General features: G+C 45.1%; 1 protein-coding gene across 1 annotated transcript; it reads right to left on the bottom strand.

Moving 5' to 3' along the window:
- Nucleotides 1-647: 647 nt before the first annotated feature.
- On the bottom strand, nucleotides 648-25,866 carry LOC132452308 (cadherin-10-like). The gene is made up of 10 exons (XM_060044861.1): nucleotides 25,419-25,866; nucleotides 13,669-13,963; nucleotides 10,282-10,401; nucleotides 9,471-9,638; nucleotides 8,972-9,153; nucleotides 8,040-8,293; nucleotides 5,808-5,944; nucleotides 5,216-5,337; nucleotides 4,195-4,303; nucleotides 648-922 (listed from the first exon to the last, which is right to left on the bottom strand). The coding sequence occupies exons 1-10, from the start codon at nucleotides 25,635-25,637 to the stop codon at nucleotides 663-665; spliced, it is 1,866 nt and encodes a 621-aa protein (XP_059900844.1). The 5' UTR covers nucleotides 25,638-25,866; the 3' UTR covers nucleotides 648-662.
- Between the last annotated feature and the right edge of the window lie 572 nt (nucleotides 25,867-26,438).

Consider the following 26,438-nt stretch of genomic DNA (forward strand, 5'->3'; position numbering starts at 1 on the left):
AATCGTGGCGCGATTAACTCACATCAGTTAAAGTAGCAGTAAGCATTATCATATAGCATTAGCATAGGAGCTATAGCGCGAGACGCCCAACTCCAACCTTCATCAATCGAATAAAAGCCTCTGCTCGATAACTAAAAATAGTGGAATAGTAAAGGCAGCATATTGTTTATGTGCATCAATAACAGAGATGGGGGGGGGGGGGGGGGGAACAAAGTCTGCTTACTTATACTGTCAGCACGTCGGCTACGCACGCATGCATCCTCAGCCCTGCATAGGCAAAACCATCCCTGCCCTCGAACGCACATGAACATAAAACGCAGGAAGATGCATAATCTAAACATTGCTTGCAAGGGATAATGAAAATAGTCGCTGACATAAGATAGCACTGGACAGGTTGCAAATAGCTCATTTTCCTACACACAGAAACACAAGCACACACAACAAACATACATAGTAGCTTTCCAAAACGCACACACACACACACACACACACACACACACACACACACAGACGCACACAACTGCGATGATCTAAAAAGGTACAATGACCTCATAGTATAAATAAAACACACAAAAACAAGCAAAGGTCCTATTCAATAAAGCTTGATTGATCGTGGGACTCTGCGCACGTACGCTGGCGCGCGCGCACGCACGCACAGGCCGCTACTCACTGAGGAGGATGACGACGCAGAGCAGGATGGCCACCAGGGCGCCGGTGGTGAGGCCGTCGGAGAAGGGCAGCACCTCGGGGTTGCACGTCTGCATGTTGCCGCGGCTGTCGCACGCGCACACGCGCACAATCAGCGTGCTGGTGCTGCTCTGGATGGGGTAGTCGTTGTCCGAGATCACGACGGGCAGGAAGTACATGCTCATCTCGCGGCGCCGGAACCCGCCCCTCCGCGTCAGGATGTTGGCCGTGTTGTCTGCGTACGGAGACGACCACAAGGGTTTTTAATTTTTAATTGTCACCTTCGTCATTCGTCGTAGTCGTCCATCCTCGTCGTCATGGTCGTCGTCAGGCAGTCTTTGTCGTCGTGGGAGCTTGCGGTCGGATTGACATTGGTTAAGGTTTAAATCGTGGCATCATCACTGGCTGGTATCGGATCATATTTGATAGTTTCATATTTGATCGAGGCACATCAACATATATCCCACGTCTTGTCAATATGACACAAATCCTGTCCGACACGATGACACTAAGAAACCATACAACATTATCACAGAAAATAAATAAATCAAATCTCTATTGTAGAGGTGCCACACTTTACAATGCCTTTGTAAGTAGATGTTAGATTCAGCATGACGGGGGGGGGGGGGGGGGGGGGGGTACAGTTCAGCCTGACTTTAAATATACCATATATCTGTCATTGTATCTTTTTGAGAATGTATTTTGAGAATCAAATGTCATCAGACAGCTATTCTGAGACTCTATATAATTAATGCCTGACCCGAAGTTACTGCATCTAATCACCTGTGTGTGTGTGTGTGTGTGTGTGTGTGTGTGTGTGTGTGTGTGTGTGTGTGTGTGTGTGTGTGTGTGTGTGTGTGTGTGTGTGTGTGTGTGTGTGTGTGTACTTGCGTAAGTAGACATTTGTGCCTGTCCTTGCATGTGAGTGCATGAGCGTATGTGTGTCATGAGTAAATTATAGGTTTGCAATAATTGCGAAAATTAGGTATTTGATTGCGTTTCACTTCTCCGAAAGACCACGCAATTAAATACGGAGTATTACAATCTCATCACAAAAATACCTCACTCATTCCCCATTTAATTCCTTGCTTCAATGAACTTAATCATATTTCGTATTTTGTGGCCACAAGAAGATGTTTTTCTCACTTGTGGAACGATGATTCTAGTTCCTGCCTCTTAATGATTATATCATCATTTTGAAAATACATAGTGATTGTGCAACATAACCCCAATTATTATTATTCCTGTTGATAAAAGGGAAGAAAACATGACTCGAAATGGCACATGCTAATTCACTTCTCAGCTGCACAAGTATGTATTTCAGTACAATATAGTATTCCCAAATCACAACCGCAACCATCGTCAAGGAAACAAACATCTACATCTGTTTAGTGATGAGGATCCTCGGTTACACTTCACAATAAGGGTACATTTAAAAACCATTAACTCACATCAGTTAAAGTAGCAGTAAGCATTATCATATAGCATTAGCATAGGAGCTATAGTTAGGTTAGGGTTAATTGATGAGAGTGAAACCCATTCAATAATACAAAAATGAATACCTTAGTTAACATGAACATCTTAGTAAACATGGTCACCATTAGTAAACATGGTAAACTTTAGTGAATGATCATGTGTGCCAAGCCGTGCAAGGGTTAAAACGTATGAATTAGACTATCATGTTTCTACCAGGACAGGGAATGGTGTGGTGTGCTTATATCGTTTGCATTTATTTAATGTTATTTGCAAGTTGTGTTCTGAATGTGTCCTTAGATTGCTGGCAACTTTTCGTCTCAAGAATAGACAACTGCTAGACATTATAATGACAGACATTTGAATGAACTCAAGCCCTATCGTTCATTTGGAAGTCGTATCTATGTATTTATCAAGTCTACCGAGTTTAATCTATATTTTTCCCCAGACAGAACAGCAGTAGTGTAACACGAGGAATGGTTTCGTTATTCTGTAGAAGATAAGGCTGTTATAATAATAATGCCAACAATGACAGCAACCTTTTTAAATACATAATTATACAAGAACAAATTGAACGAATCACATACTTAAGAACTCCACTCTGCGCATTTGACAACGCGCATCTGACACAACAACACACACACTTAGTGTATTTCGGTTTATTTGTTTCATTATTCTACCGTCAAATGTAATATATGTTGTTTGTTTCAGACAGATAGAACACACACAATTATATCCGTGGACCGCTATGATGAATTATATTTGAGGTTTAATATTCCCCTCCTAATCTCAGTCACTCATTGAGTAGTCTCGCAAAGCCAGACCAAACTACTCATTGAGAGACGTTTTTTTAAGATTGGTCTACACCAAGTGCCACACGATGTCCTGTGCTATTTTGTGAACGCAAAAAGAACTCAACCGGCGATGTGTCCGACACAACATCACACATAATTGTCTTTTTCTACACAAGCTCCTGCGATGGAAAGACCTTTATGTTTGAGGTACGAGTCCACACTGATAGGCCTTTTATAATTACATGAAATGACGAATAATACCAAACAAGTAGCTGGGAACACACTCTGCGACTGTGGCGGTGTGTTGTCGACACGAAACACACTTATTGTGTTTATACTCCCTATCGTCCAAATTGATTGAGGCATTTAAGAGACACTTCATATATTTGGTTTTCTTCAGTCAGACGGAACACACACAATTATGTCTAGGGTATTGACATAACTTATTGCTTTATTAGTCAACTAACTGTTTATTTACTGTTAGTTAACACTTATCAATGCATTAGCTAATGTTAATCAATGGTTAATTAATGTACCCCCATTGGTAAGTGTCACCGCGAACGTGTATGTGTTTGTTAGTGTGTGCGGGTGTGTGTGCAGCATGTGCGTCTGCGTACATCTGTCGTTTCTTATCTGAAGGCGTATCCACTAATTCCGTTCCGTAGCCCTTGAGAAGAAGTATGCTTCTTTATTGTTAATGCTGCAGAGCCTTCCTTCCTTTCACATGATTGCTTTTCCCTCTCTGCAATATAACTTTTATGTGCTTTTATTTCCTACGCACCCGGTATATATTTATATTTTTCTCGTCTTGTATTGTCATTTGGTCTTGCCGGCTCCTAATATTTAATTAAAACTTAGGGAGAATGGGACATTTTAGTAGAATAGGATGCCCAAGGACAAGGCAGGTGTATTTCACTTGTTTCCCCCAGTGAAATCTTTTTTATTTCCCTCCTGTCTCGAGTGTTGTTGTCACCTACACAATAGGTGTTTCGTTATGCCTCTGTTTGTTGTTGTTCCATTCATGTGTTTGTGTGATACAATATAATTGGTATCAATAAAGTTGATACCAGTGACGCACACATTGTTTTCATTTCATTCTAGATTATTGAGTTATGTAACGTAATGTGTAAGTGATGTAATATACGTAATATTAGAATCATAGAACTTGACCAATGATGCAGTGCCACTCAATTTGTATTACACCACCGTGCTAACAGTGTATGTAATGTGGGTGCTTTACCTTCTCTGTCCACTATGGTGAAGTTTGGGTTGGCTGGGGCTATGCTGAAGACGAATTTGTGGCCGACAAGAGGTTCATCTGTGTCCACAGCACTGATCGTCTGGATCAGCTGAGAGGGAATCAAGAACAGAGGATTTGATAAGAGCATTGTTACGTACTATGCCTTGATTCTTCTACATCCCAAATCTCCCCATTTTGGCTCTGATGCAACAATGTTTGGTTGTTGCCTTACTAACTTCTAGATCTTTTTACTTTTTCTTGTATTCAAAGTAATTTACAGCAAACGTAAGGGGGTTACATCTTACTCATGTCTCCCAGTAGACTGCCGACACGGGGGATCAGACCCCGTACCTTCAGGTTGTATGTTTAAAACCTTATCCATTAAACTATGCTGCAGCATGTCATTTAGAACAGTGCCCACGACAAGGGTTTTTATTCAGAGATGTTAATCACGATGTAAAAGCTTAGTATGCTTCTTAAGCTGTTGGAACCCCAGCTAAAAAGGTTCTCGGTTCAACATCCAATGTCCAATTCTTCCCTGGGCAAGATTCCCTGACCCCTACTTGCCCATTAACGACATGAACGACACATCTTGTCATGATGCGTCATAACAAGATGAAGAGGTTTATTAATCCCTCTTTATTGTTTATTCCCTGTTTATTAATACGTCAACAATTCTACATTTGTCCTCGATTTTCTGTTTGACCCGGTCCACAACTGACTATTTACCGGTACTCACAGTCAGACGCGTTGTATAACAGCATCCACTACATTTACATTGACATTTGGGGCACTTAGCTGACGCTTTTATCCAAAGTGACTAACAATACATTTACAATACAGAGTACATTAGTCAGAAGAAAGAGAAAGAACAATATATCGCTGTTGATTCATTGCCAAGCACTAACAATAATTGGGTTAACCCATTCTCCACAAAACAAATCCACTAAATAACTAACCGGCGTGAAGTAGAGCAACTCGTAGTGCTATCTTTGGGGGGAGGGTCAGGGTGACGCCGTACCTGTCCTGCTTTGACGTTCTCGCAGACGAAGGTGTCGTAGGACATGGCGAACTCGGGGGCGTTGTCGTTGACGTCCAGCACCTTGATGAACACGGGGACGCGTGTTGTCTGGCGAGGGTTGTCTGAAAACACCAAGGTTAGCCGCCCAGGAGGTTAGCATACGGTAGCATTAAGTGAACGTTACACCGATTCATCCGTTAGCGTCATTAACTGTTGGTGCTAGCAAGTACCAACCGACACTTTGGGCAGGATCGTGTGGTGGTTTAGGGTGTAAGGTAATGTAAAGTAAACGTAGCGATGATTCATCCTTTAGCGTCATTATCTGTTGGTGCTAGCATGTTAACACTTGGGGCAGGATTGTGTGGTTGTTTAGGGTGTTTGCCTCCCCAGGTGAAATACTCTGGGTTTGAACTCCAAACATCTGGGTTTAAACCCCCGATGAACACACTGTTCGTCGGTTTGGATCAAAGTGTCTGATAGCTGACCTTAATCCAAACTCGCAAACTCGTCTTAGCACACTAGCAGTAGCGACAGCAGTAAGCCCACGCGCACTCGGACGTCAGACATTGCAGAGGAGGAGCGCAGTGCCTACTTATTTCCGTGGCGACCACGGAGATGTTGTGCCAGCGGGACATCTCTCGGTCCAGGGCCTTCAGGGTCGTGATGCTGCCGTTCACAGAGTCGATGTTGAACAGCCTCTCTAGGTCCGTGTGGCGGTCGATGGAGTATCTGCGCAACAAACGACACGGTACGAATATATCACATCCCGCTCAACAGCTGCCTCTTTTGACTGACTGAGTCCGTCCATCTGCCAGTCGGTCCACATGTCTGTCTGTCTGTCTCTCTGCCTTGCTGTACGTCTCCAAGTGAGTCTGCCTGTCGGTGCACATCTGTCTGCAAGTATGTACGTCTGTGACTCTGACTTTTCTGCATGTCGGTAAGTCAGTCCGCATGTCTGTCTGCAAGTATGCAGAGCTGTCCCTCTGCCTTTCTGCATGTCTGTAAGTGAGTCAGTTAGTCCGCAACTCCGTCTAAGAGTGCACTCGCGCGTGACATCAAAAGAATCCCCCCGTACTCCATCCATACACCGTGTAACGATCCCTTTAACAACCAGCTCGACTAAACTCCCCTTCTCTCCCGTTCCCCTTAATCCACAAACACACGGTAACACTCCCCGGGTACATTACTCATTCCAACCCCCCCCTCTCCCCCGTCCCAAACACAACAGGGGTATCCATTCCTGAGCGCGACTCGTGTGTTTTGTTCAGACGATGATCCACACGTCCCCGGATCCCCGCCTCCCTCATCATTGTCAACTCGCGTATTCCGCAGACATTTCTAGCACGCCGAACGCTGCTCCGCGAGGCAAGGCGCGGCAGCGCACGGGACCCCGTCTCTCGTCTCTCGGAGACGGGAGCGCTGCCATATGTCGGCGGTAAACGGCGGCGGCGGAGCGGACGCGGCAGGCGGCGGAGACAGAGGCGCGTACCGTGGAGCAAATGAGCTCTCTTTCAAGCTTTGACTTTGGCGCCGGCCTCCGAGGGGTTTGCGTAACGCTCCCGGGGACGGTAAAGGGCGAGCGTGTGTGTTTTGCTGCACGCCCGGGTCGCATCACTTTGCTCCCTGGGACGCCGATTACCCCCCCCCCACATCCACCACCACCACCCCTGCCCCGAGCCCCCCCCCCTCTCAGGAGACTGGGCACGTGGGTAAGCTGAACCGAGACGCACGAGGACACACAGCAGGGGTTGATGGATTTAACTTTAACCGATTTTTTAAAACGTACCCTCCAACCACAGAAAATATGCGCACAAAGGAAAAGGGGACTTGTGCATTTGCATGTATTATCATAACAATGTAATCTAATATGTGGTACAGTAATCTAATGATGTGGCGGGCCCTGTGCTTATCGCCTCCGTCTCACTGATTCCTGCACCGTTACCAATGAAGACGGAAAGGGGATGACTTCCCGCTTCTTTAACCAATCAAATTACAGTGATTGAATTCCGATGATTAAAACATTGCCTGCGTGCTTTGTATAATATTACCATAACAGTGCCATTGAAGTGTGGGGAAGACTTTTTGAAATCCCTTAAAACCCAAGAGAGGAGAGAATAAATTACTGTGAAAGGTTAAAGGCATGGTTGACACACTGCTAGTTTATTTTGTTATTGTCCCAGGTCTTACTCCATTTAATGTGTGATTATTTGTCTTTGACTGGCCTGTTTGATTGCCGTGTAGGCTAATCTGTGTTTAACCTTGAACCCACCAACTCCTCGGTTCGGAGTCAGTTAAATGAAGAAAGCTAGACTGTTTCTTTACAACTGAGGCTTTTCCCAGAAAACCCTCAGAACGCTGCACACTTGATACCCTCCCGGCTGAAAGGTTCAAGGTTTGAATCTCAATGTCGGCACCTGTCGGCGTCCTGGAGCAAGATGCCCTTTCCTCTGTATAGCTGCTCTTCACTGGCTCAGTAGCTGAATCATACTTACTAGATGACTACAATAGTAGGAATAAATAAGCAATCTCTAACTGGAAAAGTTTGGGGATTAAGCAAGTAACCCATCAGTGGTTTGTGCGGTAAGCTTCGTTAAGTAAGCTTGGTCAGTGCTTGATTCTCTCTCTCTCTCTCTTTCCCCCCCCCCCGGTTGACGGGCTTGTTCTCGGTGTCGGGGTCCCTGCCCAAGACCACGCCCTCCCCCTCTCCCTCTCTCCCCCTTCTCTTACTTGACGGGCTTGTTCTCGGTGTCAGGGTCCCTGCCCAAGACCACGCCCTCTCCCTCCCTCCCTCTCTCCCCCTTTCCCTCTCTCCCCCTTCTCTTACTTGACGGGCTTGCTCTCGGCGTCGGGGTCCCGAGCCGACACCACGCCCACAAAGCTGCCCGCCGCTGTGTCCTCGTGGACCTCGATGACGTAGGGGTTACGGGTGAAGACGGGCGGCTCGTCCACGTCCTCCACCGTCACGCGGACCGTGGCGAAGTCCTTGAACTGCAGCCCGTGGACGAAGCGGGCGTCCAGATAGGTGTTGCGGACCTCCACCCGGAACTCGTAGTCCCGCTTCTCCTCGTAGTCCAGACCCTGGAGGGGGGAGGGAGGGAGAGGGTGAGGGAACAGCATTCAGGAGGAGGAGGTGGAGGCCATTTTATAACGAGAGGCTTGGGTGACAAATGCGTCGTTTTGACATGTGACAAAATGGTGTTTGTAGTAGTTATAGTAGTAGTAGTAGTACTAGTAGTGGTAGCAGTAATATGTAATTACAAAATGAATACATTTAATAATTGCGTTCCAGAATTTGATGGCTAATGGTTTTCATTGCTTTTTCATTTGAATTAGCTTTATTCATAGAATAAAAACAAACATTCTTTTAACTTAGTGATTATATCTTCCTTTTGAAGCGAACCAAAGTGGATCTTTATTTGAATTCAAATAAAATATATTTTCATTCATCTAAGTCCAGACCTTAAATATTTAATGGTTGCCTATGTAGGCCTATTTATAACAAGAATACCAACCTAGTTTTGTTAATAATTATATGAGGCAATTTATATACTGTAGATCTCGGAAGTTTAGGACGTTAACTGATTTATCATTATGAAAGAAACCATCTCATGAATTTTTTTGTAATGATAATGTCAGCACGATCAAATAAAGTAAAATAAAACGGATGAACAAACTGGTATTTAGCGACTTAGCACATTTACATTACGCAATTCCGCTCGTGATGGTTTTTTTTCGGAACGTGGAGGAGGGGCTTACCTTCCTCACCACCAGCACCCCCTCCTGAGTGGTCTGGTCGGTGATGATGTTGAACATGTCGTGGCCCCCCACGATGCTGTAGTCCATCTCCGCGTTGCGTCCGATGTCCGGGTCATCAGCTTTGATGCGTCCGATGGCCCCGCCCACCTCCGTGGACTCGACCGCGGTGACCCGGAACGAATCTAGAGGGTTCGTTCATAAAAATATACAGTTAGACGAATGATATAATCGATTGAATAAGTATAAATAAATAAAATATGTAAAAAGGGATGCATGTATATCATATGAAAATCAACAGGATACTGAATTAATATATAGAATACTTTGAAGACAGCTAGTTCCACAGACGAGTACTCTTTGTCCAGATAGTCCCGTGACCTCTGAGGCAAAACGCCATCATCATCATCATCATACACAAATCAACCACTTCTTCCCATCAATCCCCTGACAAAATCATAAAACGGTACTCGAACGAGGTGACGAAAGAGGAGCATCTCACGGTTAGCGAAGCGCGGCGGGCTATCGTTGACGTCGGAGAGGGTGATGCTGACCGTGGTGGTCCCCGAGAGACCCCCCATCTGGCCCCCCATGTCCTTGGCCTGGATCACCACCTGGTAGTTCTCCTTTACCTCCCGGTCCATTCCGGGCAGCGCAGTCTTGATGGTGCCTTTAAAGAAGGAAATAATTCAAGCATTAATTCTGTCACCACCACCGCCGCGATGCTTTCGTTCTATTTCGAGACTTTTTATCTTTAGATGAATAAACATGAATGTTTTTTTTTTTTTTAAGGTGTTTGCGGCTGTTTTTTCGCTTTGAGGGTATTTTTTTAGAAGTCTGTCACAGAAAGGGGTGAGTGGCGATGTGACTTTGCGCTTCTTATGTTAAGGGTAACACGTTGTCATTATTTTATAAAGACAGGTTTTAAAATATATTAGCGATGGAGCTGAGATTATTATGATTCCGGCTTTCACTGGTAGAATGTTAATACAGTACACACAAGGACAACATGTATTCTTGGCAGTCAAAATTAAAGGAAAAATCAAAATTAATAGCCATGTTTTACAGTCTTTTACAGTTTCCCAATAAAGAAGGATAATTATTCAGTGCATTTATAGCTGCCCCATATCCCAGTGAGTGAGTCAGTCTTTTTATGAACAACAAAACGAATGATGGTCTGTCGTTATTTTCATTTTTACTTAAGGCTACCCATAGCACGCAGCCGGCACTCAACCTCTCCCTCTGTCTGGATATATTTACGGTGACTCATAAAACGTGAGAGTCTGACTTTTGGACCTCCCCCCCATCCTTACCGTTCTCTGAGTCCACGGAAAAGTACGGCTGCCCTTGCAGGATGCTGTACACCAACCTGGCGCTGTTCCCATAAGTCTGGTCGTCGGCGTCGTTGGCTGTCACCGTGGCAACGGATGTACCTACCAAGGGGGAAGAAAACAACTTGAGTTCTAACAGCGTAGAGGCCGGTGATGGTGCATTATTTTGAATGAATGCTATGAATGCTATTTTAGTTTGTGTGTTCAAACGAGGGATTTCTGAGCCTATTTTGGCAAGCCCGGCCTGATCGAAGGCCTCCCATTAGCGAAGCATATAGCCATTTGTTCACTGAAGGGCAGTTTTTTGTGTTATCAGCCCACACACCATGTCAGTTAGTCAGATGAAAAGTCGTGTTCCGACAGCGAATAAATGCACCTAATGAACGATTTACTATAGCGGAACAAACTGTTGAGCACCGTTTGAAAAGAGTACGCGAGGTGAATGGAGCTGATGGAATATCCCACAGAAAATACATTACGGGGTTTGTGTTATTAATAAAAAAGAATTGCACTTCATAAAAAATACATGTTGGTCACGCAGGCCAACATTCCTCATTTAAAGCGCTGGACACAACATCACATCCGTTTAAACATAACCAACGTTTTAAACGAGGCATATCGTGTTCTGTTTTAAACGGTTACAAGCCTTTCCCCCGAATCCACCATTATCTTAATTTACATTCCAAAGCCCCGACTCAATTTATAAAGCCCAACTCTCTCGTAGCCGAGGGGGGGAACTGATCTTGTTTCCCTCTGTATATTTCCCAGTGATCACAGCCAATGCATTTCTAAGTCCTCGCTTTTCCAGCCGGGCGCCTCCACACACAACACCACACTGCAAATACTGTCCTTGTGGGGACCGCTGCGGAGCCCCTTGTTTTGGGGGTGCGGGGGTCCCCGTGCATACCAATGACATGGCTGAACATCTGTCCCACCTCCGTTCCCCCCTACGCGGATGGCATAAAAGGGAGCCAGTGAGTCTTCACGGCTGGCCAGCTAAATTAACGAGTGTGCTCAGTCCAAGCACATAAGGCAGTTGATTAGCACACAGAGCAGCGATGGCAGCTCCCTCCCCACTCACTCCCCGCCTCACCTCCCCTGCCCCCAGTCAACTTTTTAAATTATTTATCCTCCCAAGTCCACAAAACAAAGTCTCTGTTGTTTGTATAGTCCTTAATCCCAGTTATAGCCTCGAAGGGGTTCAGAGGCCCGACATTAAACCAGGTATTTAACCTGAACCCAAATCCCCCCCGAACCCAGACCGCTTCAGTCAGTAGGAACACAGTAGAGAGAGAGAGAGTGAACCATCTCCTTCCTGGGATGGTTATCTTTGTAACAGGTCCCCAATGGGCAGACATATGGAAGTGAATAACATAAGCTTGGGAGGCTAGGGGGCTCAGCCTTCTGTAGTCAGGATACCACATTGGTAATATGCCTTGTAAGGTTGAACCAGGCTTCAGTTCGGCCTCTGTTCCTCCACTACATGTATAGGACTTCTGTCGTTCAACCCTCTTTCCTGAGGCACAAAACCCATAAAAGGATATATCGTACTCTCATAGCATGATTGACATATTTTGGCCAAATTGTGATATCTAACCTAACTCTACTTTCCCAACGCTGCTGATTAACTGCCTAATTGGCTATATCCTAAGCCAATCAGAGTGCATTTTACATTTCCTAATCAATATCTGCCTAAATTGACTTAGGCAGTTTTGACATTTAATACGAGATGAACTTTAATATATGACTTGGACAATCATGCTACGAGGCAAACGATATGGTAAGACATGTTCGTCAACATTCTTCAAGTTTGAGAAGAGAAAGAGGAGAATGATGCATTGTTGTCGGATGAACTGCAAATAGGAGCCCCCCCCCCCCTCCCAGCTCCTCCATTCACCCCTCACCGCGCAGAGGCATTAATTCATGGTCACATAATTGCGGATTGACTTCAATTTCTCCCCCGGAATGGTTTCCTCTGCTCTGTATACATCGGGCGTCGTTGGCTTTGTTTACACCGCTCCGATGGAAGAGGAAGCGGAGGGCGACGAAGCAGGGACTTAATTAGAAACAACCGACAATATAAACTTTGAAAATGTTTCATTGCCTATTAAAAAATGGCGGCGCACAATTGCTTAATGTGGATGCTGAATGAGTCTGAGCGGCAGTAAGGCAACTTAAAAAATAATAGGAATCTTGTGGAAGGTAAGGGGGGGGGATAAATAAATCATGACTTCGACAAGAAAACGCAAAAGAAAAAACATCTTTCAGTTTACCAAGGCTACCAGGAAATAATAACACGCAAAATTTGTCAGCCCAGTCCTCTGAATCTGTCGCGGACAGACGATGAGGCATGAATGCGTCGGGTCCGTCATTGATCAGCTCGTGTCATTACCATAGTAGCACTGGGAGCAATGTGTTAATTATGCCGTTGTAGAGCCGTTTGTAACCCATGATGTTAACTCACAGAATGGCATCCAAACCCCACTCGGCCGTGTTCCAGGAGATCAGCTCAGGGACTGGAATCTGCTGCAGAGATTTAGTGGGCCTCTGGAACCATTTTCCTTTTACAATTAAATCCTTTCAATATACCCGCAACAAATATACTTCAAAACCACCTAAAGTCACCTAACACTTAAATCACTGTTAAGCTGTCAGGGTGTAGTATGACTCCCGGCTGACCGCCCTGGCCTCATACACCACTCTATACCTGGCGCGAGGTGCCAAGAAGCCCAGGGCTGGGAGCCTACGGACCAGTTTCATCGGATCATGAGTATGTCAGAGGCCGGTGAAGGGAAAGGGCTGTAAGGACTGACGATATACATGGAGAAGAGACTCAAGAATCACCTGTTCGGAGTTCACCTGGACTCTACACAGCCTCCACCCTTACCCCGCACCACCTTCTCTTCCCTGACTCGCCTAAAACAACCCTCTTACGCACTTGTTGTTTGTTTCTATGTCCTGGCAGTTAATGTACACACTTATTGTATGTTGTACGTCCTGGCACTTAAAAATAGTACTTAGCATCGTGTAGCGTCATATCCGAGCTGCTTCGTTGTATAAGTGCTTGGCATTTGTTTCCATGAAAATCCTAACTGTACCGACTGCCATATATTGTTGTTTTTCTGCCAAATGTATCTATATAAGTGGCGTTGGATAAAAGCGTCACCTAAATGCCCTTAATGTAAAATGTAAAATAGAGAAAACGATCATACTTTTTGACGTGTTAATAAGAACGTACTTTGTATTTCACAGCACATAATAACATAGACTTTTTAGAAAACGAGGAGCACTTTAACCACGTTCGCCCATGGCTCCCTGCAAAACGCCGTAACCCCACCTTCCCCCGGCGTTCGTTTTGACCGCACTCACCGACTTCGGACATCTCGGGCACGCTGGCAAAGAAGATCTCCTTGTCGAACTTGGGCTCGTTGTCGTTGATGTCGTGGATCTTGATGTTGAACTCGGTGTCGGCCTCCATCTCGCGGTTGGTGCGGCGGTCGATGACCTTGGCGTGCAGCGTGTACATGGCCTTCTCCTCGCGGTCCAGCCTCTTAGTGGCGTGGATGTCGCCCGACTTCTCGTCGATGATAAACAGGTTGCCCGCGCCCTCGCCCGTCAGCACGTACTTGACGTTGCCGTCGTCCTTGTCCATGTTGGAGTGCAGCTGAAAAAGGGCGGGAAAGCGGGGGGGGGGGGGAGGACAACATGTTGGCTTTAGCGAGGAGCTACACTTGGTTATGAGAAAATGTCTTAAGTTAAGATAGAAAGAGAGAAATGTTATGTAATGTTATATATTTTTTTTATTTTATTTTATAAAAAAGGTAAGCTCTATCTCCACGTTTATCTGCTGAGTACAGGTCTACAACAAAAACGACCTGCTCCTCAGAGCTAGTGCTAGTGCATTTCTATTTGAGGGAAGAGCCTTAAGGGGTGGGGTATTCCATAGCCGAGTTGCAGTAAAGCGAGATTGTGAGATCTATGGCCTTACATTTAGGCCACAAAGCAAAACAAAGATATGTCGGTCAGTATAAATACAGTGCCAGCTTATTTACCTCACAGTAGGAATACCACACAGTCATGCTGGCCTGTGCCCACGTACCTACAGTACAGTATGTACATCCGATACCATTTTGAATCGAGGACAAATACTATGTACTACACAAAAGAGGTACAGATTGTCCTCTATGTCTAATACATGCCCTTGCAATAACATTGCAGTTTCTCTGCTAGCAACAGTTTATTAGCACTTTATCAATCCCAGGAAGGAAATTCAGTCTGAAAAAAAATCCAAATAATATCTGATACTTAGTCACCATGTGCAGCAACACTTCATTTGCTATGGTGTCTTAGGATTACTCATTGCAGGATAAACCGCTTATCAAAATAATTTGCCAAGATCAGAAGTGAAATACTCATTCCATGAGAAACATGTCACATATTTGTCCTCAAGGCTAACTCTATAAGACTTCACCCAACTGCCAACCACTGTGCCATTAGTTCGACTCTGATTAGCCATGGATTCGTCATCGGAAAAATCGAGCCAGAGAAACAATTGCTAAAATTAGTCACCCTCTCTCCTGACCTATCCATTATCTAGGAGCAGTGTCAGGACAGAGTAATGGCTGCTTGGTGTGACAGACGCTTGATTCAAGCTCATTAGTGGACCGGGGTCTGTCTTTCGGCTTGGTATATTTAGAGCTCTACTCGTGAGCTGGAAATGTTGAACGACAAGTAGTTAAGGACTCTTCAAGTCCCCTCAATACCCCATTACTATTAATGTTTTAACCATGCAGAGGTATTTTCCTATTCATTTATTTATCTAATTGATGGACATTTTTAGGGGTTGTTTGTGGGTTGTCGAGTTTCTATCCACACATAATAAAACACACAGTTTTAAGTCTCTATCCGTCTAATTATGAAGAGCTCCTCCTTAAATTAACATTCATAATGCAAAAATATGGCGGCATTCACTGACTTTTAAGTTTGTCTGATTGAGTAATTTGGATATTATTCCTGAAAAGTCCAGTTAAAGGCACTGCTTCTTTTCTAAGTTACTCATTTGATCCTCAAAGCTCCAACTGACAAACTTGACACGACTGACCTGAAAACGAATAAACCCCAAGCCTGAGTGATCTTACCCTCATGGGAATGCTTCATCACCACAAATAACTCCTTAGGCTCATAATTGAGACAGTGTGAATCATTGAGGCAGACTGCAATGTCACGATTCTTGCCTTTCAACTGTTCTTCTGAAGAACTCTGGTGTCATTAATTGACCGTCCGTGAGCATAAAAACCCTCATCACACTTACCTTAACATGTTCCTAGATAATGTCACATCCGTTATTGTTGAAGAACTTTTACATCATTATGACTTCTATTGGTGGTTGGGGGCTGAGTCAATCTCTCTTTTCTAGTATTTATGCTTTGATGAGACAGGTTTTCAGGTTTTCAAAAAAGTCCTTAGTTCCGACTCTATCGGCGGAGTTATTCAGGAGCAAGGGGGATATATATTTATTTCAATTCTGAAATTCAAAGGTGTTCCTTTCTTCAAAGACACACAGAAGGCTTAATTGTCACTCATTTGCAATCACAAGGCCAGTTCTCAATGACATCACATCAAAGTATATGAATTTCAATCTCCAAAACCTTTTTTTCAGTGTTCAAGCTTTCATGTTTCTTCTCTTTTTTTGTATCATACTTCTCCGGCAATCTTGTCTAACTCTGGATATTTCACACCACACACGCATTTCAAAAGACAGCAGAGCACATTGACAGAAACAAGGCAGCTATCTAGAAAAAAAATACTGTTGCCCTGCTGTGTAATTGCTTGCTAGTCTCATCGACTAATTTAAACCCTACAGTTCCCCTTAGAACTTTCCTATGTATTGTATCGATACCGCACCAGAGTCAGCGCTGAAAAGTGTAATAATTGGTTCCATAACGCGAGGGTTGGCATTTATTTTAAAAGCAATTCTGTCATATTTGTTGAATTCACTTTACATTCTGACAGCAATCAATGAATTAAATGTTCTGAATTGAAAACGAAAATATCAGGTCTTTGGCTGTCGAAGGGCTGTACAAAGCAAGTCCAATCATTTCATTCAGACAGGAAATGATTGGATGGCTTACCTCTCCGTATACCTCCCTACCCTGGCTACCTGCATTCTGCCTGTGCACTCATAGTGATGGACTCAAGTCTTGCACAGGGCAGGGAACACATATTCCTAAACCTAGCAAGCGAGTAATGTGCTTTGTCGGAGTGGTTTTGGAGGGAAGCCTGAAGGGAGGGGTGTGATTTTTTTCGGTTGAATACTCCCAACATCGAGCTCACTCTGGCTGGTTTCTCCAAATTGACTACCCTGGCTTTAAACACCGATAGCAATTAGTGTGTGTACCCGTAGGCTCATCTCTTTTATACTGTGGGTAAACAAAGGGAGTTGCCATAGCCTTGTGCGGTGATCTCTGATCCGGTCTCTGGGTAAATAAGGCCCAAGCCTTGCGGAACTAAGCAGTGTTCTACTTTACTTCATGGTAATCTCTCACCTGAATTTAATAGAATTTCAGCACAGCTTAATTTGCTGAGCGTCAATTTAAATCATAATAATCGAGAGTGATTTACATTGCAGAAACGAGGGAGCAGGTAGGGCGAGACACCTTGCTCAAGGATGCCTAGAGGCAACGGCAGACTTTGGTGATCAAAACCAGTACCTTTCGGCTGGACATTAAACTCCTTAGCCACAAGGCTCTCCTGCCCCTCTGTCAAGGCAAAAGACACTGGGAAGGTTATATAATACTATTTACTTCTCTGTAGTCATTTAGCAAACACTTTAGCTAAAAGTGACTCACAGTGCATTCAGTTCCATCACAACCTTAACTAGCAGCGAGGGGTAAGAACATCCGGCCCAAAGAGGCCTACAGATAGACTGCATATATTTGGAATCAAACTGGTTTGATTCCAAAACCTTTCAGCTGGAAGTCATAGACCCAAACCCCTCTGTAGCAAGCAATTCACATGGGTGGGAAGGGAATAATAACCTTCTATATGTCCTGCATCTGCAACTCGTTCAGCATAGCATTAGAATAACTTCTAGGTAGATACATAACCCATCATTGTCCTCAGTGTCATATAACATATGACTACATACAATTTAACTCTGTTGCATTCAATGCAGTAATTCCCTTTTCAGTATGTCCAAAAAAAGCCTGACGATTTGGATAAGGTAGTATTCTAAGGCTACGTGCATAAAGCCTGAACAAAATGCGAATGTAAGCACACAATGTAAGCACAATTTGAATAGATTGTGTGGGATCTTTCCAAGACCTTTGTACGGTCGCAAGCATAGCCCCGTTTTTGTGAGGCAAAGGACAGGCAAAGGACTTGATGAGCTACATCCCTTTTGCGCTAACACTGAGGAACTGTCAGCAAAGCGGTGAAATCATTGGCAATTCTCGTCAGGTCTCTGCTAAGCATTGCTCCAGTGCTGCAGCGAGGAGATAGCAGAAAACAGTGCTCAGAATGGATATAGAATAATTACTTTCTCCGTCCACTTCTCCCTCTACCTCTTTCTAGCTATCTCTCTCTCTCTCTCTCTCTTTCTCTCTCCCTCTATCTCGTTCTTTGCTCTGTCGTTCACCTCTTGGTCTGAGGACAGGGGCAGGAGACCACAGCAATACCAATAATGTGCTTTAATGTGGTCGCCGTACGGGGAATACAAACAGCTGCTAATGACCAAAACAAAATGCAAGCCGCTGTCCTTGTCCAATCCGATTTCTTTGAATATGGTTCACGGTCCTATGGGATGGACAGAAGGGAACATTGACTTGCGTTGTGTGTGTTTGTGTGTGTGCGTTCGTCCATGCGTGCATGTGTGCGTGTCTGGAATATGTTAGGAGCTAGTTTTTTCTTTTCAACTAATTTAGACTCTTTCATCTAAAGTGCAGTTTTAGGGTTTGTTCGTAGGAGGCCTGCAGGTAGATTGCGGACCTCTAGACCCTCTGTCACACTTCCCTGTTCACGAGGTACAACTGTCGACCAAATTAAGCTGAATTAAATGGCATCGTATTCACTCCCAAAGCTGTCTATACTACAGACCTAAAGACTCCTATAGTTAGTTCTGTGATTTTAGCACACACACACGCAGCACACAGATACGTATGCAGACACAGATATGCAAACAAGCACAAACACACAACTGCAGACACACCAACACTCACACAGTCACACACATACACACACATAGATGGATCCACAAATGCAGAAAACACTTAAACAGGCACAAATACAAACACAAAAGACATTTACAAGCAAAAACAGATATGCAAACAAGCACACACAAACGCAGGCACACATGCAAACTCACACATGATCACAAACAGAGACACACAAACACAAAGATATAAACACAATCAGACACAAACACACACTTGTGATTGCTGCTCACACATCCCATCCCAGCTGTGGTCTGAAGAAGTAGGCCAGCGCTGGAGGACTCGTCTGGGGCGCGAGCGCACGTCTAAAAAAGGTCACGCCCGCGGTCCGCTTGAAATACAAAGCAGTTGAAAGCACTCGTTCTATAAAGACTCCCATTCACGCTTGTGTTCGCTCCGCGTTTACAACCTCCTTAAAAATATCCTGCACACCCGAAACCAATTCTGAGCATTACACCAAAAAATAAGTATTATATCGCCGACAGCCTTTATTTCGGTTGGCTTGTATAATATTAAAATACATCGTGACATCCTGTTTTTGAGATGTATTTAAAAAAACAAAAAAATTCCAGAAAAACATAATTTACAATATTTTAATCAAATTGCTGTAATGGAGATGTCAGAGTGAGATCGCACGCAGTGCCCTTTGATTGGATGACGGGTAAACAAGGTCTCCCTCAGCGAGCGGCAGAAAGGCCATTAAATGATCTTTACAAGGGACGTCATCACAGGCTGTAATGGGGCTGTGTGTTGCCAGGGCTTTTATCATGTGCTCTTTATCTCCCTCTGTGTCTCTCTCCCTCCCATCCTCTCTCACTCTGACTTTGTTCATGGCTCGATCCTCTTCATCTCCCTCTCTATTTTTCGCTCTCTCTCCTTCCTTTTGTTTTGTCCCTCTCTTTTACTCTCTCTCCGTTCCCTTATAACACAGAGGAGTGTTACAGCACGCCTGCCTTGCCCATGAGCAGAGCGAGGACGATAACAACTGGCGCTGGTTCCTGGGCTCTGCACCGCAGCCGCAGTGTTCTGCCACACGGGGCAGGATGGGTTAGACGCAGCGACGGAATTTCCCCCGGGGATAAATAAAGCATATGTTATTATTCATTCCCTTGCTCTTTACAGCTCTCTTTTTGTCTTTTTCCTTTCAGTTTTTCCCTGCTTCTTACTGTGTCTCTCTCCCTGGTTATTGCCTTATCTATCTCTCTCTGCCATTTACTGTATCTCTAATCCTCTCTATGCATCTCATTGTATCCCTATATCTCTCTCTCTGATTTTTAGGGTATCCCTCTATCTCTCTCTGCTAACTGTTTCTCTCTATAGCTGTCTCTCTGCTTATTGCTTTATTGCTACCTCCTTTGGCGCGCTCTCTCTCTCTCTCTCTCTCTCTCTCTCTCTCTCTCTCTCTCTCTCTCTCTCTCTCTCTCTGCTACATACGGTGTATCTCTCCATCCCGTGCTCCCTTCCTTTAACTGTCTCTCCCAATCACTCTATCTCTGCTTTCTACTGCATCTTTCTATCCCTTGCTGCTTGAATCTGTCCATCAGCCTACTTACTGTCTCTCCCTCCATCACTCTCTCTCCCTGCCTCTTACTGTATCTCTCCCCTGATACAGTAAGAGGCACCCCTTACTCCCTGCTACACACTGTGTCTGTATCTCTCCCCTGTTGCTACGCACTGTATCCCCCCTTCTCAAACTTTTCCCTGCCCCTCCGACTGTATCTCTCCATCACCCAGTCCCAGCCTCATGCTCTGTCTCTCTCTCTCTCTCTCTCTCTCTCTCTCTCTCTCTCTCTCTCTCTCTCTCTCTCTCTCTCTCTCTCTCTCTGTCCCTCCGCTGCACGCTGAGTGCCTCCCTCTATCACTGTCTCTTTCACTGTGGATCTCCCTTCCATCACTCTGTCTCCAGTCTTCAGCGCGTGCCGCTGCAAAACTAATGGGATTAGTGCAAGGAATCGCCACGGAGCCTCGCCTCGTGCCAACATGTTGGCTGGCCTATTTCTCTCTCTCTCCCCCCCCCCCCCATCCACCACCACCACTCACTTTTTAAGTCATTTATTAGGGGTGTGTGTGTGTGTGTGTGTGTGTGTGTGTGTGTGTGTGTGTGTGTGTGTGTGTGTGTGTGTGTGTGTGTGTGTGTGTGTGTGTGTGTGTGTGTGTGTGTGTGTGTTGGTGACAATTTAATTGTAAGTGACATCGGACACAAGCGGCGCGCGAGCGGGGGGGGGGGGGGGGGGGGGGGGAGCTGCCGCTGGGCAGGGATTGGCTGTCACATGCCACAAAAGAGTCCCGCCAGGAGACATCAGAGTGCCGGGCCGGGATGTCAACGGACGCACGCGTCAAAGACGACACAGACTTCCTGTTGCACTTAGCGGCTTGTTGTGACATCGCGGCTGGAGGCTGTCACAGGCCTCCTTGATTGAATGGGAACGTACAGTATCTATGTGCACATAACGACGGCTGCATGCATGGACGTATGGATGGATCACTGGTACTCATGACGGATATTGATCGACACAATCCTACAAGAATAAATGATAGTTTGATGGATAGATGGACGGAAAGACGTGCAAACAGATCGATGGGCTGCTGGCCTAATCCATTGAAATTGGTATACTCTATCTACGCGTTTCCTTAAAGAATAAAGATGGATTGATAGATTTAGATCGCTCTATATCTCCCGCCTCTCTCCCCCTTTTCCCCATTGCTGATCATTTCACTCTCTCTCTGCAACACATCATAGCGATGCTCACTCTCCCTCTCTCTCTCTCTGTCTTCAACATGTTACCACGATGCTCTCCCCCGCTCTCCCCTTCAACACATCATCCCGAAGACACTCTCCCTCCCTCTTTCCTGTCTCTCGGTGTAAAATCGAGCTTCCTTCGCCCCCCTATACCCCTCTATGCGCCGTGCTAGACACCTGTTTACTCCAGACGAGGGGGTGGTTTTATGAAAGACAGTTTCCTCAAGGAAAATTGATTGTCTGTAGTCGCCTCATTTTCGCTCCTCAGGTTGATAACGGCAGACTGTTCCGCCGAGTGTCTGTCTTCACCGAGGCTAAAGCGCGCATGTTAGCTTGACAGCATCGCCTCCTCCTATCCACGTAAATGGGGATGTGGTTGGGCATTCGCCCGCCTGCGCGCGTGTGTACGTGTGCGCCTTTTCGTGTGTCGGCCTGTGTAGGAAGAGGAAGGGAGAAGAGAGTGCACCTTTTTTCCCCTTCCTTATTAGTTCCACCGTCGACTCGGCGGCTCGAAGCGAACAGACTCGCCGTGACAACACTATACCGCTAATTACTGCGCTCGGAGTGACCAGTCCTGGTCCACACATCCTGAGCACGTACGCTTGCACGCACGCACACTCACACACACACACACACACACACACACACACACATACGAACACACCTGCTCACACACACGAACACTGACACACACACGCACACACACACACACATGCACACACATGCATACGCACGCACACACGCACACACACTACGACACACACGCACACACACATGCACGCATACATATACACACTGCCGCACACGCACACACTGCCGCACACACACACACACACACACACACACACACACACACACACACACACACACACACACACACACACACACACACACACACACACACACACACACACACACACACACACACACTCCCTCCAATTCAACTATTGGAAAAAGCCCAAAAAAAAGACGGCTCATCACTGATGCTGTGAGCTGCCTCCGCGTAATTGGTCATCGTTCTTTTCATCTGGGCTTTGATGCCGCGCAGCACGGGGAAAATAATTTCTAATCTGTCTGTGGGGAGGTCCTGTCCGTGATTTCTGCGGCTCGAGTGGCAGCCGGGAAAATAGCTGTAATACGATGCGGGAAACACCGTGAGCCACAAGAGCAATATATATGAATATTTATATATATATATATTAAATATATACTCTGCTGTGTGATCTGACGGCTTCAAAGTACATTTGGAACCAGTGGTGGTAACGAGTATGTAGACCACCTGGGCACCGTCTCCAGGAACGAGCACTCGGTTGATGAGAGGGAAACGGGTGCAGCACTCCCAGCACGGGGTCTAAACGGACACCACCACCACACTCAGAACCCCCAGGAACTAGCTCTGGAGAGACCTGGGGGGGACAGGGCCTTCTCAGTGGCCGCACCCTCCCTCTGGAACTCCCTCCCCTCCCCAACCGTATCCGACAGGCTAACACACACTTCATTTAAACAGGCCCTCCAAACCCTCCTTTTTAAGATTTATTTCACTACATAACCTCCCTCCCTTCGTCTGCCCTTCCTCCTTTTAAATCTTTTTATTTATATACGTTCTAGTTCAAAATGTTGACGTCTAACATTTTTCAGCATCTAACATTTTTTAGTTTCTGAAAAGATACGTAAGGGGCTTTGAGTTTTAAACCGCTATATATAACTCTAATATATTATTATTATTATTATTATTATTATTAACAAGTCTCGTGCAGATAGCTTGAGATCAGCGCGGTCTTGGGGGTACGGGTTGGTGTGTTTGCGGTGGTACTGGGGGGGGATTCAGAGAAATCCTACATTGGTGCTGATGGAAATCATACTTATGGTTTGTGATGAAGATTTGTATATGGGGTGGTTCTAGGCCGTGAATATGCACATTTGTATGTATATGGTAGTATATGTATATAGGCTATAATTAAATCAATGTGATTTTTTGTGTTCGGTGTAACCAAACCTTTCCCAGGGATTAATTAAGGGATCTGAATCTGTGTTGTCAATTAACTCAAATTCATGAAACGTGATTAAGCATAATTTACGAAAGATGTGACCGTATATGAACAGTTTAACACACTCAGTTGTTCCCTCCTAGCTTAAGTCTGGTTCTACGGAAACACTATACCTTCCTCTGCCACCCTCCCTTCGATCGTACTTCTCATTAAACCTTTTGTATCTTCTGGGTGTACTTTTGAAACTCACGGGCTGCATCGCGTATGTGTCTCTTCCTGCGGTCACGCACTGATAAAACATAGCATCAATGCACGTCCGAGCAATTTAGCTTCTTCTTATGGACACACTTCGATGCACACGTCTGGTGTTGCGAAGGCAAACACATCCTTAAAGACAAACTCTCTGATGTAAAGCACCTGGGCTACCTGCAAGTTTACAAAAGACAATAAGGCCTTTTTTTTCAAAACATTTTTTTTTGTGTGCTACGAAGAAACAGACAGAGTGCACTCCAACCTCTTCCCCTGTACTGAAATAATATGCGTTATAAGAACTAGAAATGTAATTATCGCTATGTGACTTTAAACGTATGCCACTTCGATGCCCCCTAAAGCACATACTTCACATGTGTACATTGTTGGATAAATATCACTCCTGGAGGATGATATTCATCGTTGAGTAGTGTCACATTGGGAAGTGAGCGTGAGTCAGTGAGTGGGATTTGAAAGCAATTTAAATCGACTTTTCTCAATGTGCTTCTTGACTACTTTCTCTTTCTATTTTATTGTATACGATATAATGATATCTTATGTAGTGTATATTGTTGAACGTTATGGCATTGAACGCAACATAGATTGTTCAAGAAAATATTCTGAATGCACTGTAGCAGTAAAGGTGGTGCATTGGGGTTTGGTTGGGGGTGGGTGGGAGTCAGTGTGGATGTGTGGGTGGGAGTGGGGGGGGATGATTGGGTGGGGGTGGAGGAAGGGGGTGTTTGTTGCAGAGTTTCCGTTGAGGGGCCAAGAGACGACAGGTTCAGTAATTCATCCGAACAGATTCTGGGAGGAACAAGGTGTTGTATGCAAATTAGTCTTTAATTGTTGTTTCGGAATATATATACCACACTTTAAATTGAACAAGTTGTTTTCTTGTTTCGCATGAGGTTCTGTTTTTCAACTCATTGCACCGAGATACGTCGCCGAGTCGTTATTAATTCTGCCGTCAAGTTGAGTGCCTTTGATTTAGCCGAGGAAAAGGAAATTAGTTCAGAGCGGAAAAGTTAAGTTAAGGTGAAAAAAAGGAAAGTAAATTGGGGTGAAGACAAAAAAGAAAAAAATGGTGGGAGTTTCAGAAGACCAAATAGTTTTCAAAGAGACGTAAACCCCCAATTAACACCATCGTATTCTTAGTGGTAAGTAGCAGTGAACTCATGGGTATACAAATCTGTAGTCGGATAAATCCATGAAATATCCATAGATTATGAATAAGCAATGTCCCGCGACCCCATATGCAAACCAGTGACCCCATATGGGTCCCTTCCCCAAGGTTGGGAACCACTGCCTGTGCCTCTGACATGTATGACATAACCGAGCCTGGTAAACCGAAGCTGAAACTCATGTTTTTAGTTCAACACAGCCCCTTTCTCGCTCCACTGCCCCCTGCCTAGAAACAGGGTGTTGGAGTACAGTCATGTGGGATCAGCAGTCCTTCTATGACATAACACAGAACTTCTGGGGGGGGGGGAGGGGAGACTGCACAGAACCTGGGCTGGAAATCCGAAACTGCAAGGGGAACCATTGTTTTCGTGTTTCGAGGTATTTTACAGAAGATAATCTCATTAGCACGAGTCGATTGAGCTTTCTTTTAATGAGTGTATTTATACAGCTGCCAGTCCACTCCGTGTTGATTTGAATCCTTTACAGACACTTTGCTTTACAGTATACTACTGCTGGCCGATATTGTGTCGGCCAATTACACGCCTATAGATCCCCGCCTCCAGCAACACGATTGGTCGAAACAAATCGAAGCGAACGAAAGTGAAAGGCCCTTTTACCCAGATGGGAGCTCATCTGCCAATCAGACACCATCAGACATCAATATAAAGTCTGATACGTGAGACCGAAATGGAAAGGGACAAAAAAACATCCTCCTGTCAAACAGTGCAAGTTTTTAAAATGCGTTACCTTTCCGACGTACTGATGGTCGGTGCCGGTGTACTCCTCCATCAGAAAGAACTGGTTCCACATCCAGCCCCGCTTGGAGCGGTGAAGAATCCTGCCAGCTCCCTCGCCGTCCGACAATCCCAACGCTTGGCCTATATTCCCCGGCAGGAAGGGCAGGGCGGCGGCTGGCCAGAGCAAGGCCAGCACCCAGAGTAGCAGCACGAGCTGAGTGGCTGTCATGGTATCCAAACGGTTCTGGTCTGGGGGTTGTGACTTTTTATTGTGATCGAAAATTATCGTAACAAGCTTGGCGTGATTGGAAGAGAGTGAACGCCGAGAAGCAACGTCTTCAGAACAGACATGTTAGTCTCCAGGTCGTGTCTTTGGTTCTGGTTGTCTCCTGTAAATACAAGAAAACACACATCATGAATCAGGCCGGGCAGGACAAATATTGATCGGCTTGCTAGGCATGTCTGTGTAACCGAGGGCACTGGATCATTGATATTCCCTGCGTGCGTGCTTACCGTTAAATATTTAACAGCTCTTGTGTGTTCCCAGTTTAGAATAACATTGTTTAAGAATAGCAATTAGATACAAATCTCTGTCTCCGTTTTCTTTTTGCAGAAGGTAATATTTAGTTACCGATGGTAAACTGCAAACACGTTGTCCGCCTTTTTTATACAGTTAAAAACCGCAAACTGTACAACCATTTGTTTATGTTTTAATTGGGCAAAATAGACATGGGGAACTTCACTGCAAGCGTATTCACTTCCAACGCAGTGTGAGTCCAACGTACCCATGCAGAGAATTGGCAGTGCATTCATAATTGTCTTTGGGTGTCAGGCAGGTAGCCTTTAGAAAAGGTATTTCTGTATAATTGCAATCCTCTCGCTATACCTCATCTCGGCCAAAGTCCCGACTAGGACCCAGCACTCTTGATAGGTAATTTAGGGATACATGCATAATTTATGGGCTCCGAGAAGTTAATCCTAATAAATCTTGCCTTCCCTCTCCTAAAAGCGCCTCTTTAGCAGGTGTGGG

The sequence above is a fragment of the Gadus macrocephalus genome, chromosome 23, assembly GCF_031168955.1.
Source record: "Gadus macrocephalus chromosome 23, ASM3116895v1".
NCBI lineage: Eukaryota > Metazoa > Chordata > Actinopteri > Gadiformes > Gadidae > Gadus > Gadus macrocephalus.